Source organism: Otolemur garnettii, unplaced genomic scaffold (assembly GCF_000181295.1).
Source record: "Otolemur garnettii isolate 467f Iridium unplaced genomic scaffold, OtoGar3 scaffold00038, whole genome shotgun sequence".
NCBI lineage: Eukaryota > Metazoa > Chordata > Mammalia > Primates > Galagidae > Otolemur > Otolemur garnettii.
The window spans coordinates 1,586,022-1,603,099 of NW_003852433.1; the positions used below are offsets into that span (position 1 = coordinate 1,586,022).

At 45.6% G+C, this 17,078-nt stretch overlaps 1 protein-coding gene across 1 annotated transcript in view; it reads left to right on the plus strand.

The window, feature by feature from the left end:
• The window catches only part of CRYBA4 (crystallin beta A4), a 7,295-nt gene extending 5,214 nt beyond the window's left edge, over window positions 1–2,081 (plus strand). The window contains exons 5-6 of the mRNA XM_003789970.1: window positions 288–430; window positions 1,753–2,081. Coding sequence (XP_003790018.1) covers window positions 288–430; window positions 1,753–1,900 — 291 coding nt within the window. The 3' untranslated portion in view covers window positions 1,901–2,081. The remainder of the gene's footprint in view (window positions 1–287; window positions 431–1,752) is intronic.
• The last annotated feature ends 14,997 nt before the right edge of the window (window positions 2,082–17,078 follow it).

Here is a 17,078-nt window from a genome sequence, read left to right on the forward strand (position 1 = left end):
TTTTTTTTTTTTTGCAGTTTTTGTCCAGGGCCGGGTTTGAACCCGCCACCTCCAGTATATGGGGCTGGTGCCCTACTTCTTTGAGCCACAGACACTGGCCCATGATTATTTTCTTTGTGTGAATTTCTGGAAGGGAAAATGGTATACTTCTTGTAAGGTTTATAGTACCTGCTGCCTTATTGCTCTTCCAAAAGGTTTGTAAGAAAGGCTGGCTTGCGAGACAAGGGTGGGGGTGTGGGGGCCAGCAGAGGCTCCAGGTGATTTGACCCTGTTCTCTGTACCTGTAGAATCACCGTGACTCAAGGCTGACCATCTTCGAGCAAGAGAACTTCCTGGGCAGGAAAGGAGAGTTGAGTGATGACTATCCCTCCCTCCAGGCCATGGGTTGGGATGGCAATGAAGTGGGCTCCTTCCATGTCCACTCAGGGGCGTAAGTGTATCCAAAACTCTTGTTACAGGGGAAAGAAAGGATTTGGGGAGGGGTAGGGATACTTTCTGTGAAAACTGTGTGCTGAGGGCTTTTGTGCTCTGATGTCAACATTTCAAAGGAGAGCACTGAGGCATAGGGAAGCATTAGGCAGCATTTGTGGGATTGCAAAGTGACAGATACCCAGATCAAATTGGTTTAAGCCCAAGAGATATTTATTGGTCCCTGTAATTAACTTCAGGTACTGGTGGATTCAGGTTCCACTGCAGGGATCTCTCTTTTCTCTTCTTGCTCTGCCGGCCTTTGTGTGGCTATATGCTTAGATGAACTCTTCCTGTGTAAAGTCAAAGATGGTGGCTTCTTCTTTACATTCCAGTCTTAGGGAAAGACAGTGTGTCTTTCTCAATGAATCTATCAAAGATTCCAAGAAAGGTGCTTATTAGTCCAACTTGGGTCACATGCTCAACTTTGAACCAATTACCAAGCCCACATGAATGTGGTTCTCTGATTGGCTAGGTCAGGTCATGTGCTCATTATTAGAGTCAGCCCTATTTTCCCATCTTGACTGAGAGAGGTGACCAGAGTCAGCCCTATTTTCCCATCTTGACTGAGAGAGGTGACCAGAAGAGAGGAGAAAGGATGCCCAGACATAAGGAAACTGTCCCATCCTTTTCTCCCGGGAGGTGGCAGGTGAAGGCTGAGGTGTGAGGTCCTTATTTAAGAAGGACATCAGAGACATTTTCTGAGGTGCCCTTTGGCTCCTGGTAGGCAGGGGTGAAGGTGGGAGGTAGGTTTTATTTGTTTTTATTGTTTTTATGTTTTTGTCTGTTTATTTGTCTTTAGTTTTCTCAGAAACCATTGAAGGGTCATGTTGTTTTAGAGAAAGATGGACCCCTTATGATTCTTCAGTCCACTTCCTCTTTCACAGAAGGGGAAACAGAGGCTGACATTTCACTTGATTTTAGCCAAAAGGCCGAGAAGCAATGAGGTTTACATTTTACAAATAATTTGAAAATTATTGAGTTACATGCGTGCTACAAAGATGGCCTGATATGGGGAATGAATCAGACTTCCCTCATGAAGTGATGATTGAGCTGCTGCCTAAAGGACGAATACAATTTGGCCAAGCAAAGAAAGACTGAACCGGTGTTCCTGGCAGAGGGGACAGCATGATCAAAGGCCTAGTGGGAGGAGAAAGCTGGGCTCTGAAGGAGGGCCAGGATGGGATGGCTGGAATGTGTCTGTGGCACGGATCCCTTTGCCTCTGTCTTGATTACCATGCTGTTGCCTCTGTGGGGTAACTGTCTGCCTCTTCCCTTTTCCAGCTGGGTTTGCTCCCAGTTTCCTGGCTACCGAGGTTTTCAGTATGTGCTGGAGTGTGATCACCATTCGGGTGACTACAAGCACTTCCGAGAGTGGGGCTCTCACGCCCAGACCTTCCAGGTGCAGAGCATCCGCAGGATCCAGCAGTGAGCAGGGGCCAGGCACGGAGGGGCGCATGCCTACTTGTCCGGAAGGGCGGGGTTCTGGAGGCTGTTACCTGCTCTCTCCTGCCTCCCATTGTAACCCGTGTGAGCCCAGCATCCATGTGGGCCAGTCCCTGCACCGTCAGCACAAAAAACTCAAAGTAATAAAAACAGAAGGTCCAGTATTAGCTGTGCTTTTCAGTTTTATTAATCTTTTCAAGGAACTAATGTTTAGCTTTGTTAATTTTTCTCTAGAGTTTGTGTTTTATTTCATTGATTTTTTTTTTTTTTACTCTTAACATTATAATTTCCTTTCTTCTATTCACACCAGATCTACTTTGTTCTAAGTTTCTCTAGCCTTTAAAAGTTAGATTCGTGTGTCATGAATTTTAGGCCTCTCTCCCCCAACTCACATAGTCATTTAGAGCTATAAATTTCCCTCCAAGTATGGCTTTAGCTGCTTCCCACAAATTTTAATTTCATGTGTTTTCATTATCATTCAGTTTGATATTTTCTAGTTATTGTCATGGTTTTGTTTGCTTTTGACCCATGGGTTATTTAAATGTATGTTATCTGAATTCCAAATACTTTGGGATTTTGTAGATATTCTGATGTTATTGATTATATTTTTAAGTCCATTGTGGTCAAAGAACATCTTCTATAAGATTTTGATTTTCTAAAATGAAAATTCTGTTTTGTGGCCCAGAATGGTCTATTTTTGATAGACTTAAAGGTGCACTTGAAAATTATTTATCTTTTTGCATTTGTTGGGTATACTGTTCTGTAACTGTTAGGTCAAGTCAGTTGGTAGTGTTGGTTAGATTTTTCCATATCCTTGCTGACATTTAAAATATCCGTTTTTATCAATTAATGAAATGGGACTACTGGTTATTTGGATTTATCTGTTTTTCCCCTTAGTTTTGTCCATTTTGCTTCCTGATTTTTTTTTCCTTCAGGAAATGTAATGCTCTGTTATTAGGTATACATAGATTTATGATTGCTATGTCTTCCCGATAAATCATTCCTCATTTGTGGTTTTCAAAGCCATGCATGGAAAGAGGCTCTTTCTCATTCTCATACTTCATTTCTTTCTTCCAAATTCTCTCTTCCATGTCCTACCCTGTGGTCTCCCATTTACCACCCTCCACACTCCAAAGAAAGTCTATAAAACAAAGAAATAAACACCCATTCCACTTGCAGCCTGAGTGGTGAGATTGTTCTCTCTCTCTCTCTCCTTTTTCTCTCTTTCTCTTCTCTGTCTCTCCCCTCTTACTCTCTCTTGGTTCCTTCTGGTTCTTTTTACAGGCTCTCCAGGCCCATCTTCCTCTGCCCACAAACATCCCCATCAGTCTAATAGGGACAGAAAGGAGTGGGGAGCCAAACAGCCTGTTGGAAAAAATAACATTATCTGGTTTGGGAAAGGAAGGGAAATGTTTAGGAACATAGGCAATTAGTAATTTTTAACCCCTCATTGTACACATCATCCCATTTATTCAACAGATCATTGGCCTGGGACCTACTTCCTGGGAAATACAATGGTAAATAAGACACACGAAGTCCTTTCTCTCACTCAGTTTGGTCGGGCAAGATAGACAAGTACTTAGCAGATTGGAAATATTCTGTAATAGGGGCTGTGGTGGGGGAAGCACAGTGGGGCTGTAGTACCAGGACAGATGATGGGGGATGGGGAAGACCCTCCTTGGTGCTTACATGTATTCAGACCTCCCCTCTGGGCTCTGTCCTGAATACCCAGTGGCCTCTTGCTACCACCACCTGGATGTACCCAACACACCTCACATGGAACCCATCCAAAGCAGAAGCTCCACTTTTCCAGTTGTTCAGGCCAAACATTTGGAATGATCCCTAACTCCTTTCTTTCTCTCATATCCCACAATCAAATCCACTGGCAATTCCTACTGGCTCTACTCCTAATAGGTACCAGACTCTGACCACTTACTGCCCTCCCCACTGTTTCCTTCCTGGTTGGAGGCACCCTCTTCTTTCTCCTCCTCATGGTCTCTCTGCGTCTGTCTTTGACCCTGAATGAGTTGTTCCCCATCCAGTAGCTAGCATGATACTGTTAAAAATGCAAGGCAGACCTTGTCACTCTCTTGCTTAAGAACCTGCCACACTCTCTGTCCCATTGTAAGAAAAAAAAAATCTCAAAACAGTATTTTTTCCAGTCCTATGAGGCTCACCAACATCGGTCTCTCCCTGTAACCTCTCTGATCTCATGTCCCTCCATGGGTTGTTACTTTATGATTCCAGTGTGAGTCTGTTTGGGCTGCTGTAAGAGAACACCACACCTTGGCCAGGGTGGGGGGTATTAAACTACTGAAAAGTATTTTCTCATAGTTCTGGAGCCTGGAAGTTGAAGTTGAAGGTGCCAACCAGGTCGGTTTCTCCTGAAGCTCCTCCTGGTCCAGGATGTCCAACATCCTTCTTGGATTTGGGCCTCACTCTAATGCCTCATTTTTAACTTAATTACCTCTTTGAGGATCTTATCTCCATATATGGTCACATTCTTGGGGATCAACATGTGAATCTGGACAGAATGCAGATGGGTCTAACTTCCTTCTAACTGAGCTATTTCAAATGAGGACAGACAATTCAGCCCGTAACACTGGATTTATTCCCATCTGAGGTTTTTGGCTCTTGCTGTTCCCTGTTCCTAAACACTCTTACCTCAGAAATTACCACCCACACCCTCTCCCTAGAGGCAAATGTTGATCAACTGGCAGATCTGGAAGGAACCTCCTAGATCATCAAGTCAAATTTTTCTTAGCCATTTTGATTATTTTCATCATCACCTCCCTAAAGAGTCTTTCTGGACATTATTTTCCTAATTGCCTCCCCCTATGAAGTTTTAATACCACAATATAATGTCAGTATAATGCATATCTATATGTACCCTGTATGTACACCTGTGCTTTATACACGAAAAGATCTTGTTTTTGCTCCCCGAGATCAATTTTCACTTCTTGGCTATTATGCTAGAAATTCTATTGAGAATGTGTAATTTTATCTCATCCCTTTTTAACATGCAGAGAAATAGGACTCGCCTGAGGCCATACAGCAAGTTAAAGGCAAAGTCAGGAGTAGAATACAGATTTACTTGCTCCTTCGTTCACTCACTAATTCATTCATTCATTCATTCATTCATCAAACATTCATCAATCATCTACTACACAGCAAACACTATAATAGGCCCTGAGCATCCAATAGGGGAAAAAACAGACAAAATCTTTTGCCTTGAGGGATTTACATACTTGTAGTCAGGAGAGACAGATATTATCCCCACACTTTCATGGATCCATAGTCAGGATTTATTAAAGACTGCTACACAGATGTTCCATTCTTCCTTGAAAAAATAAATTATGCCCCATAGATTTGTGCATTGTTGGTGTCTATCCTGCAGGACTTCTCAGAGCCTACATTAGTTTAACATGTACTGTGAATCTCTAAAAGGGAAAACAGAGTATTAAGAGGCCAGGCACAGTGGCTCACACTGGTAATCCTAGGACTCTAGGAGGCTAAAGCGGGTGGGTGGGTTGTTTGAGGTCAGGAAAAAGCTGGACATTGTGGTGGGTGCCTAAAGTCCCAGATACTCAGGAAGCTAAGGCAGGAGGATTGCTTGAGCCCAAGAGTACGAGGTATCTGTGAGCTAGGCTGACGCCATACCAGCCTGACCTACCCAGGGTGACTGACTGAGACTCTGTCTCAAAAAAAAAAAAAAAAGACAGAATTAAGAGTTTCCAAAATTTATTTGACCAAATAACAATTTGGTCAGCCTGGAAGGGCTGACCTACCCAGGGTGACAGATTGAGACTCTGTCTCAAAAAAAAAGAGAATTAAAAGTTTCCAAAACTTACTTGACCAAATAACAATTATTATTCTTTTCCTTTTTCTCATTGGTGAAGGAGCTTGCATTATGAGTGATCTGTGAAACATAACGTGGGAGAAGCTAGAGTTAGACATGATAGCCATTCACAGCCTAGCATGAATTATTTTTCTAAAAGGTTTTAGAAAATGAACTGTAGAAGTGACAAGTTTTACTGTGGGGCCAGGGGTACTGTCTAGGAAGTATTCTTATGATTAGTCCTAGGAAATGGGCATTAGAAAGACAGTAGTGAGGACAATTTAGACAGAGGGCCCTGAAGTCAATCTTTGTGGACACTGGAGTTACGCTGAGGCTTGAGGTGGGGGCTGGGCCTGGCCACCACCTTCTAGCCAGATATGTCTTCAGTCTGAACCCTGAAACCCTGGAAGGCGTTAGATGTAGAGAGCTCAGGTACAGAGGGGCTGCTTTCTGACCTTTCCAGCTCTGAGTTGCCCCAGCCTCCAGAGAGGAGGGCATCACAGCCCTGGGTTTGCATCCTGGCTTATCAGCAGGTAACCTCAGTTTTTCGTCTGTTAACTAGAGGAACACAATACTCACCTGTATGCTTGTGAAAAGTTAAAAGACATTACATGTGCCTGTGTCCATGGCATGCAGAAGGTACTTGGTAAGCTCTCAGTAAATGTTGGTGGAGTCATTGCTATCCTTCTTACTATTACTATTATATTATTCTACCTTCCTCTGTCCCTTTGCTTTCACCTCCTCTCTCATGTCCAACCTAATCCCTTTACTTTGAGCATATTTTTCTCATAATAATGATAGTAATACTATCAACAGTACATATTGTGTTTATCTTTTTCGTATATAATAGAACTTAAACCTCACTGTAACTTTTTTACATAATTATTATCCCTTTAAAACCCATTGGAAACTTAAGGCTCAGAGATTCAGAGAGGTCAAGCAACTTGCCTGAGCCTATCCAGCCTGTAGGAGCATTAAGCCACTATGGGCTATGCAAGATTTTGGGAGTGGATTAAAGAGATAATGAGTGCAAATTAAATTTATAAACAATAGGTAGCTGGGTTCACCTCCTTTCTTAAAAAAGTTAAGAAAGCAGCCCTTCACACTTTAGTATGAATTAACCAGGGCACTTCTTATCTATCATAGGAAAGCCTCAGATCTTGGGCAAAAGAGGCAATATTTGCTGAATGAGTGAATGAATGAATGAGTGAATAAAGGGGTGTCATTGGGGTTTGGTGGTGGTTATATTAGGAGCCAGCCCCAGCCAGAGCCAAGAGCAAGGCTGAAAATGATAAAAAATGGGACCCCAAATGTGAGATGATCCTAGAGCAGCAGACAATAAAGAGACAATTTGTCAGGGACTTTCTTGAGAGAGGAGGAAACAGACCATGAAATTATTTTTCATATCTTGCTAGGAGACCAATTTTCATAGGTTACACGTAGTACAGGAAAGAAAACTTACATTATTGATGCTATTTGGTCAGAAGTAAGTGGTAGGCAGAGAGCACCTATCACCTGGAACACTGCACGCAGCCTACAGCCCTGACCATAGCCTAGGACTGCAGGTCTGAAACCTGCAAACTCATCCCAGAGCAGGGAAGAGACTTGTTCAAGGCCCTTCACGAAGAGCAGGTGCTCTCTTCATATTGCTGCTCCTTTTAGCCTTATTGACCAGCTGTTTACGCCTGTGAGCGGGTGGCACAGCACACAGGAAGACAACGCCTTCAAAGTTGCATGGAACCCTGGGTCCTGTGTTTACCAGACAGGGTGACCTTCTGGGAGACTCAATTTCCTCACCTTTCTCTTTTTTTTTTCTTTTTTGTAGAGACAAAGTCTCACTTTATTGCCCTTAGTAGAGTGCCGTGGCGTCACACAGCTCACAGAAACCTCCAACTCCTGGGCTTAGGCAATTCTCTTGCCTCAGTCTCCCGAGTAGCTGGGACTACAGGCACCTGCCACAACGCCTGGCTGTTTTTTTTTGTTGCAGTTTGGTAGGGGCCGGGTTCAAACCCGTCACCCTCGGTATTTGGGGCTAGCACCCTACCCACTGAGCCACAGGCGCCACCTTCAATTTCCTCATTCTTAAAGGGGAGGGCTGTTGTGAGGATTTGGGACACTGATACTTGGAAACATGCTGTGAAAATAAGGTGCTATATAATATCAGACTTCTCTTTTTTTTAAAGAAAATATCATTTATTTATTTATTGGAATTTTCTTTTGAATTGACAAATACTAGTTGTATATATTTGTGGAGTGCCATGTGGTATTTTGCTATATGTTTACGATGTGGAGTGATTAAACCAGGCTGATTAACAAATCCATTGCCTCACAGACTTACTTCTTTTGTAATGAAAACATTTAAAATCTACTCATAGCAATTTTGAAACATACAGTGCACTATTATTTATTATAGTCACCATTCTGTGCAATAGATCCCTAAAATATATTTCTCTTGTCTAACTGGAACTTTGTACCCTTTGATCAGCATCTCCCCTTTCTTCATACACCCCTGGGCTCCCAGCTTTTGGTATTTCTATGAGTTCAACTTTTTAAGATTCCACGTGTTAGTGGATTTAAAGATTATGCATCATTTGTTTTGTCTTCCATGTCTGGCTAATTTCAGTTAGCATAATGTCCACCAGGTTTAACTAGGTTGTCAAAAATGACAGAATTTTCCCTTTTTAAAAGCCATTGTTTGGATAGATGAATTTTTTAAAAGTCTGTTCAACTTAGGTTGATACCATATCTTGGCTATTGTGAATCATACTGCAATGAACTTGGGAGTGTAGATGTCTCTCCAACATACTGATGTCATTTCCTTTGAAGAAATGCCCAGGAGTGGGACTGCAGGATCATATGGTATGTCTATTTTTGGTTTTCTGAGGAAACTCCATGCTGTTTTCAATAATGGTTGTACTAATCTACATTCCCACCTGCAGTGTGCAAGGGTTCCCTCTTCTCTACATAGTCACCCACACACCTTTCATCTTTCTGATAATAGCCCTTCTAACAAATGCGAGGTGACATCCCACTGTTGTTTAATTTGCATTTCCCTAATGATTAGTGATATTGAGCATTTTTTCTCATTTCTGTTGGCCATTTGTATGTCTTCTTTTGAGAAGTATCTGTTTAGGTCCTTTGCCAAAAAAAAAAAAAAAAAATCTCCCATCAAAGAAAAGTTCAGGACAGGATGGCTTCATGGTGGAATTCTATCAATCACGTAAGGAAGAACCAATACCAATCCTTCTCAAACTCTTCCCAAAAATTGAAGAAGAAGGAAAACTTCAACGCTTATTTCATGAGACCAGCATTACCCTGATAGAAAGCCAGACAAGGACACAATTAAAGACAATTACAGGCCAATATCCCTGATGAGCACAGATGCACAAATCCTCAATAAAATACTAGTGAACTGAATTCAACAGCACATGAAAAGGATCATTTACTACGGTCACGTGGGATTGACCTCTAGGATGCAAGGATGGTTCAACATACCACATAAAGAGAAGGAAGGACAAAAACAACACGAAAAAGCATTTGAAAAAAAGTTCAACATTGTTTCATGATAAAAACGCTCACGCTATAGGCACAGAAGACATGGGCTACAGCACAGTAAAGGCTGTATGCAGGGTGGTCGTAAAGTTTAGTGCAAATTTTAAATTGCACACAAACTTTATGACCACCCTCTATAAAAACCCGCAGCTCATCATACTGAACAGAGAAAAGCTGAAAGCTTTCCTTTAAGATCAGGAGCAAGATATGGAAGCTAACTCTTACCACTTTTATTTAACACAGTGCTAGAAGTTTTAGCTAGAGCAATTAGACAAGATGAAAAAAAAAAAGGCTTCTCTTTCGGGCTCTTCCTCGGCCCCTCCCCCTTCCTGCTCCCTCTGCCTCCTTCTGTGGGGTTTTCTCCTGTCCATTGTCACCTGATTTCTCACGGCTGCCCCCCTCCCCCCAGTCAATTCCCCAGGAGCAGGGAAGCTGTGAAAGACTCAGTGGGAATGGCAGGTGTAAAGGGACCGCCTTGGATGGAAGGGGGTGAAAAGTGGAAGATCTCACACCTCTTGGGTATGCGTATGTGGGGGTGAGGGAGAGGAAGAGGAAAAGAAGGAGAAGGAAGGAGGGAAGGAGGGGAGAGAAGTAGAGGTAAGGGAGAGAGGAAGGGGAAGAGAGTAAGTATTTTCCTGCATCTTCCTGAGAGAAGCCCAGGCCAGGTAAGGAACCTGTGGCCCTGAGGCCTCATACGGCCTTCTGAATCCTTGAGTGAGGCTTTTTGACTGAATCCAAATTCTACAGAATAAAAGAATTTTGTTTCTGTCAAGTTTGGATTCAACTGAGGGGCCACCCTTGGGGGTCTGAAGGGCCACACATGTTCTTGAGGCCACAGAGTCCCCACCTCATTGTTTGGGGAAGCCCAAAGCAAGGATGCACACAGTGAGGACAGCCCTGTGTGCAAAGGAGGAGAGTGTCTACTGAGTGCCCAGGCTGTGCTGGACACAGGGCCAGCACTCTCACATCCAGCCCTTCTGAGCTGGCAGCCACCCAGAAACAGGCCTCTGACTTTCCCTAGGAGGGAAATGAGGCCTCTGCCTGCCCTGCAGGTGGCGAATCCCACCCACCACTCCCACTTCCTGGGGCTTAACTTACAGTTGCTCTGATTACAACTTTAATGAAGAGGAAATCAGCCTGGGTGGGGAGGCCCTTCCTTTTTCTGCCATGAGCCCCTGGGGGCGGGGGTCTTCTCTTGACATACAAAAATGTCATAGAAACAAGCCTGTGGGTCATTACAGGTTTTCTCAGGAGGAACCCTCCTGTTTTCATCCTCTGGGGACCTTTAGTAGCTTCTGGGAAAAGCTTCCACCAGTGGAGATCAAATTCACTAGACGATCTAATTCATGGCTACATAGGAGTAAAACTCAATTCAAGACGGATGCAGTGGCTCTTGCCTGTAATCCTAGCACTCTGGGCAGCCAAGTAGGGTGGTTTGCCTGAACTCATGGGTTTGAGAATAGCCTGAGCCAGAGAGAGATCCTGTCTCTAAAAATAGCCAGGCATTGTGGTGGGCATCTGTAGTCTCAGCTACTCTAGAGGCTGAGGCAAGAGAATCTCTTGAATCCAAGAGTGAGGTTGCTATGAGCTATGACGCCTCAGTGAGACTCTATCTCAAAAAAAACCTTAATTCAGTTCAAGCTGGGGGAGGAGGAACGAGGGAGGGGGTGAGAGGGTATTGGTGTGCTCCCACTTAATGGGCACAATGTAGTGTATGGCCCAAGGTTTGGGTGTGGGACCCTTCTCTGCCTAACAAATTCAAATATTGTGACCTGGTTGGTTGTACCCTCACATTAACCTGAAATTTAAAAATAAAACGAAAAAAAAGAGAGAGAGTCAAGGATTGGATGAGGTTGGTCCACCCCAATCCCAGAGACAGGACATAACCCAGGTCTGGCTGACACTAGTCACCGTGACTGGGTCTGGGGAGAGTCAGCCAGTAAGAGTCAGCTCTGGAACTTTGGTTGGGCTGATACAGAAAAGGCAGCTATCTTTGTGCTGGGCTTGTGAGGTTGACAGGATGTAAGCTTGTAACTTGCCAGCAAGGCCAGTCTGCAAGCAAAACCAGTGTAGCAGCAAACAGGGCAGAGATGGAGCGAGCAAGCTGAAGCATCCCTTTGTGCACACACCCCATTCACTTTCTATCATAGGAACCAAAGAAAATTCTCTCTGCCTTTTTTTTTTTGTCTTAAGACCCTTAAAGATAGGTTTCTGTCATTTACATTTGCAAAAGCCCTGCCTCTTCTACTCCCCCAGGTCCACCACCAGAAACAAAGAGGAGGAGCTTACCATTGTACCTCCTGACCCCTAGGTAGTGTTAGGCCCAGGCTATAATGGAAAAATACCAGTTAATTCCTGGCAAACTTCTGGACTGCAAACTTTAAGAAAAAAAGAGATGAAGTAAGTCTAGTTCACCCCCAAGATAAATGAGAAAGTACTAATTGATTTCTTGCTTCTAGTTCTCTCTCAGTTTCTTGCTTGGCTAACTCCCGGGGAAACAGACCAGGAAGTACCCACTGTCCCTGGACTAATCTTTAAACAATACTGAAAAAATTACTGAAACTAAGATATATGGAGGAAAAGTACTGAAAGCAAAAATGTATGATGAATGGTTAACTAATGGCAGAATTCTGCTTCTGTGCAATGCTTGCTTGCTACCCTACCCAAATGCACCTGGACAGCTTGCATGCCAACCACGATGCTGACCAAGCAAAAAACACAACCCCTTAAGCACTCAGGGCGGCTCTCAGAAACCCCATGTTGGGTCACTGAAGCAGTCGCTGGCCAGCTCTTCAATAAAGGGATTGTGCTATGAATTCGGCTTGTTTGGCAGTGTGGTCTTTGTGGAACTCCTGGACACAGCAGTAGGGGCTCCTCTCTTTCTCTCCTATCGCTTAGAAGTTTTTGGTCCTTCAACTTCTTCTTCCTCTTCTTCCTGTCCTTCCTCTCTTTCTCCTTTTTGAGACAAGGGCTCACTCTGTTCCCCAGGCTGAAGTGCAGTGTCGCGATCTTAGCTCACTGCAGCCTAGAACTCCTAGCCTCAAGCCATCCTCCTCCCTCAGCCTCCCAAAGTGCTGGGGTTACAGGTGTACAATACTGCACATACCCAGGTGGGTTCTTCAACTTTTGACTGTCTCAGGCTGTAGCTACTGTGACCATTCTCCATCCTTGTCTGTTTCCTCTTCCCCCAAATTGTATTGCTAGGCTCCCCTTTACTCAGATGAGAAGACGGAGGCGGAGAGAGGCAAGCAGAGGAGATCAAGTTTGCACAGAAGACTGGAAGCAGAGCTGAGATTTTAACCCTGGACTCCTGACTGTCTGTCCAAGGCGTTTCCTTCTGTCCCTCTGTGGGGACGCCATGCAACCTGATTCCGCTGAGCTAAAGAGTGATTTCTTTGTTGAGGTTCAGCCGTAGGCTGGGTGGGCACTAACTTGCTTCCCTACCGCCCACCAAGCTCCTGGCTGCTGAGAATCATCTCTTGCGACCTTCCCCCGCACTGACACCTGGTGGTCAGATATGGAAACACACCCTGCTAGGCTCTGCCGGGAGATTGTGATCCTTCCCGGGGTAGGGGATGGAGATGGGGGTGGGGTGTAGAAGGATAGGAAGGAAGGGTCAGTTTCTAGGACAGCGGGGACTGAGATGAAATTAGGGGGCATGAGACTCCTCCTCTGTTTTCAACACCAGCCATAGCTGTATCTCTGTGCATCTAGTTTATTTTCTTTTCACAGTCGTTGCACACTTGTGACTAACTTTATTGGCTTCTAGGACACTCAGAACCAAATGTAAGTTCACTATTAGCTACTGGATAGAACCAGGAGGCAGGAATTTAAAAGAGGAACTTAATCTCTGATTTTATATTCCTTTCCTGGGGCTCATTTTCCTATCTTATATTTAGTTTTCTGGTGTTGTGGAGAACATCTTTGTAGCCACCTTCACCCTCCTCTTTTGAAGGGGAAAGAGAGACAAATCAGGGTAATGCATTCAGGAAGAGCTTGGCTACCTTCTGCAGGCCTCGGTTTCCTCCTCTATAATGTGGGCACGAGAATCCTTACCTTTTAGGATTTTGTGTGGGCTCAAGGAGGAGTTAATTAATATTAGTGTCTACCCTGTTTTACATGCCCCAGCCTCCAGGGCTCTCTGCTGCTTGTCCAGAGCAGGACAGAATGCAAAAGCGATAAAAAGACTGATCGTTTTGTCCCCGTTTCCACTCTGTGCTCTGCAGGCTTAGTGTGTGCCCCTGCTGGAGCTTGGTCCCTGGATCCAGACTGTGCATGTCCTCTGGAGGACTCGGGCTCCAAAACCTTCTGCCTCCTTCCTGCAGGCACTGTGGCATTGCAGAGAGCCCAGATTCATCTCATAAATAATGTACTGTTCTAGAGAATGGCTGTGGTGTGGCCACGTGAGGGTGGCTAGGCTGGAGTGACAGGAGCCACAGGGCTGGGGAGAGACTGTATGGGGGCTGCTGGTCAGTTGAGGGATGTCAGGAGCCTGGGAAGGCACAGTGGGATGGGCTGGGGAGGGAGCTGCATGGGGTCAGGACCTGGATGGAGACCACTGGGACTGAATTGTGGCTCAGGCACTTTAAGTCATTCCCATTTAGCCTCAGTTTCCTTGTCTGTGGAATGGGGTTAGTACCAATACCTGATGTCGTTTGGGCTTTTACTAGTTATTGCATTTATAGTGTTTATCCCAAATCCTGGAACACAGGGAATGCTCAGTCAGTTCTTACTTGCCCCAAACTTCCTCCACGTCTTCCCCACCGCTTCGTGTGTCTGTGCTGTGGTGGGTCTGCTTGTGTGCCTGGGGAGAAGACAGTGGGCCACAGGAATGGGCAGGAGACAGGTAGAGATAATCAAGGTGAGCGACAGAAGCAGATGTTTGCAGCAAACGATGAAGACAGCGTCATCAACCCAGACAAGCCAGCAGAATCCCTGAAAGGGCACTGCATGTCTGCAGCCTTTTCAGGGTGAGCACTTGAAGCATTTGGCTTGTAAAAGAGAGGGTGATTTTTCAAAGACAGAAGGAGCTGGAGTCCCTGGAGACTCCCAGATGACACAGTCAGCATGGCCTTATTAGAACAGAGACCTTGGAAAAGCCGCTTTTCTTTTCTAGTTCTCTGTTCATCTATAGCAGCATTTTTCTTTTTCTTTTCTTTTTTTCTGTAGAGATAGAGTCTCACTTTGTCATTCTCCATAGAGTGCTGTGGCATCACACAGCTCACAGCAACCTCCAACTCTTGGGCTTAGGTGATTCTCTTGCCTCAGCCTCCTTAGTAGCTGGGACTACAGGCGCCCACCACAACGCCCGGCTATTTTTGTTGTTGTTGTTGCAGTTTTTGGCCAGGGCTGGGTTCAAACCCACCACCCTCGGTATATGAGGCTGGCACCCTACCCACTGTGCCACAGGCGCTGCCCCTATAGCAGCATTTTTCAACCTTCTTTTTTTTTAGTCATGGCACACTTGAACCTTTACTCATGGCATACTTTAACCTATAGTTGAACTTACATGGCACACTTAAATTATGTTGATCTAAAAAAAAAAAAGAGTTCAGAATGGAAATAGTTTTTGTAGATGCCCAGCAGCCTGTTCTGGGAGGAGGTGGGGCAGGTCAGAGCAGGCCTGCTGAGGAATTCAGGCAAAGATGCCTTTCTTTTATCTGAACCACTTAATGACTGCTTTACTTTCACTTTTTTAAAATTCAGAAATCCAATAAAGAGAAAGACTGCAAGAAAAAAAAGAGTTAAAAAAAGAATATACTTACTGTGCTCTGAACTTGTTTCAAAAATAATTTAATTAGTTATCTTTAACAATTTTTGCGGCACACCTAAGATCCTCTCCTGGCACTCCAGTTGCTGCAGCACGCGGGTTGAAAATCCTTGATCTGGCTCGGCGCCTATAGCTCAACCAGCTAAGGTGCCAGCCACATACACCTAAGGTGGCGGGTTCGAATCCCCAGCCTGCACCTGCCAAACAACAATGACAGCTGCAACCAAAAAATGGCCAGGCGTTGTGGCCTGCGCCTGTGGTCCCAGCTACTTGGGAGGTGGAGGCAGGAGACTCGCTTGAGCCCGGGAGTTAGAGGTTGCTGTGAGCTGTAATGCCACAGCACTCTACCCAGGGGGACAGCTTGAGGCTCTGTCTCAAAAAAAAAAAAAAAAAAAAGAAAGAAAGAAAATCCCTGATCTGTAAGAATGGTTTTAGAGAGTTCCAGAATCACAGTGCCTATGCCGCAGGCCATTCACCTAGCCTCGTGGTGCTGGGGTGGAACAGAGGAGTTGGCTTCTCACATGAGGAATCTCACAGGTTAGTTGGGGGTTCTCTCTCTGTCTCTCTCTGTATGTGTACAAGCAAATGGATTTGTAATCCCTCAATGAAATCACCCCCCGAAGAAGAAGAGCCCTGGCCCATCCAGGAACACGTATGTTCAAGCAGCCGGCTTTCACCCAGAGGTCACAGAGGTTTCCCTGGAGACAACGAGGCTGCTCTGGGGTCAGGCGGCTGCGGTGGGGGCTTGGTGAGGGATGAGTGTGGAGGCGTGGGCCAGGTCCAGCCAGGGCAGGGCGTTGCAGGGGAAGGCAAAGCTTGCTCTTCCTCCAGTGGGGCTGTGGGCAGGAGAGGGATGAGGTCAGGTTTGCATTTTGAGAATTTTTTGGCTGCAACAAGGAGAGCAGATTGTGGGGTGGCAGTACAGGGGGGGTGGGGGGGTGGGATGGGGGGGCAGAAGGGGATAATGGAGGCAGGGACTGTGGCGGCAACTGGGAGGGGTGTGAATTTGGCAAAATGTTCAAGAGGATAGATACACTGATGGGGCTGGGGAGGAACATTTCCCCCACAGCGACAGCGGTGTCTTTGTAATGTCTTCTGCAGGGCTCAACTTCCCATCCCAATTCCTTCTGGCCCCATCTCAGGCTCCTTAGGCTTCTGCCCATACAGGAAAAAAGATGAGAATCACCTCCTGCTGTGGAGAGAGGTGGCGGCAGGAGGGAGGGGGAGAGTGGGGAGGCAGCTGCTGCACTGAAGGCTGCGGTGGGTGGGTCTGTGCCTGCCTCTCTGCAGCAGCAGCCACCGCGGCGACAGGGAGAGGCTGGCCTGGCCGCAGCACCTGCCAGGGCGACTGGGAGGGCCAGGGAGCAGGTGCAGGGCATCTGGAGGGGGTCTGTTTGCAGATGGATGAGAACAACACACACTCTGTCCCCTTCTCTGTTGTCTGGACACAAAAGCCCAGACAAAAAAGCAGCAGGACAGAGGACCCAGCCCTGCATGTAGGCATGCACACATGGCACCCACATGCCGGGGACAAAGGCAGGCAGGCAGGCAGAGGTGAGGAGCAGGGAGCAAGGAGCCTGGGGGCAGTAGGGAGGCTCCCTGTGACTTCAGGCCAGGCCTCTCCTTGCCTCTGCCTCTTGCTTTATATGCCTTAAAATAAAGAGGTTGAGACAAACCAGTGGTTGCTGGACCTCACCAGTCTGATAGTTTCTTTCTTAAAGGAAAAGAGGCCATAGACTCTATAAAGCAGAAAATTCACTTTCAGGTCCTGCTGATGGAGAAAAGGCCTGACAAATGTGGCCTAGGGGCAACATCAGCCTGTATCATAGTCAAACCAACAGCATCTACCCAGAAAACAGCAAGGGCATCCATGCACCAGACGTGATATGTATTTATGTGCTCTGCAGACAGTGTTGGTTTCTGTTTAGTTTCTAAGATCCTTTATAATACCAGCAAGGTATAAGAACTCCAGATCTTGTTTGACACCAGACTGGGCAACATAGT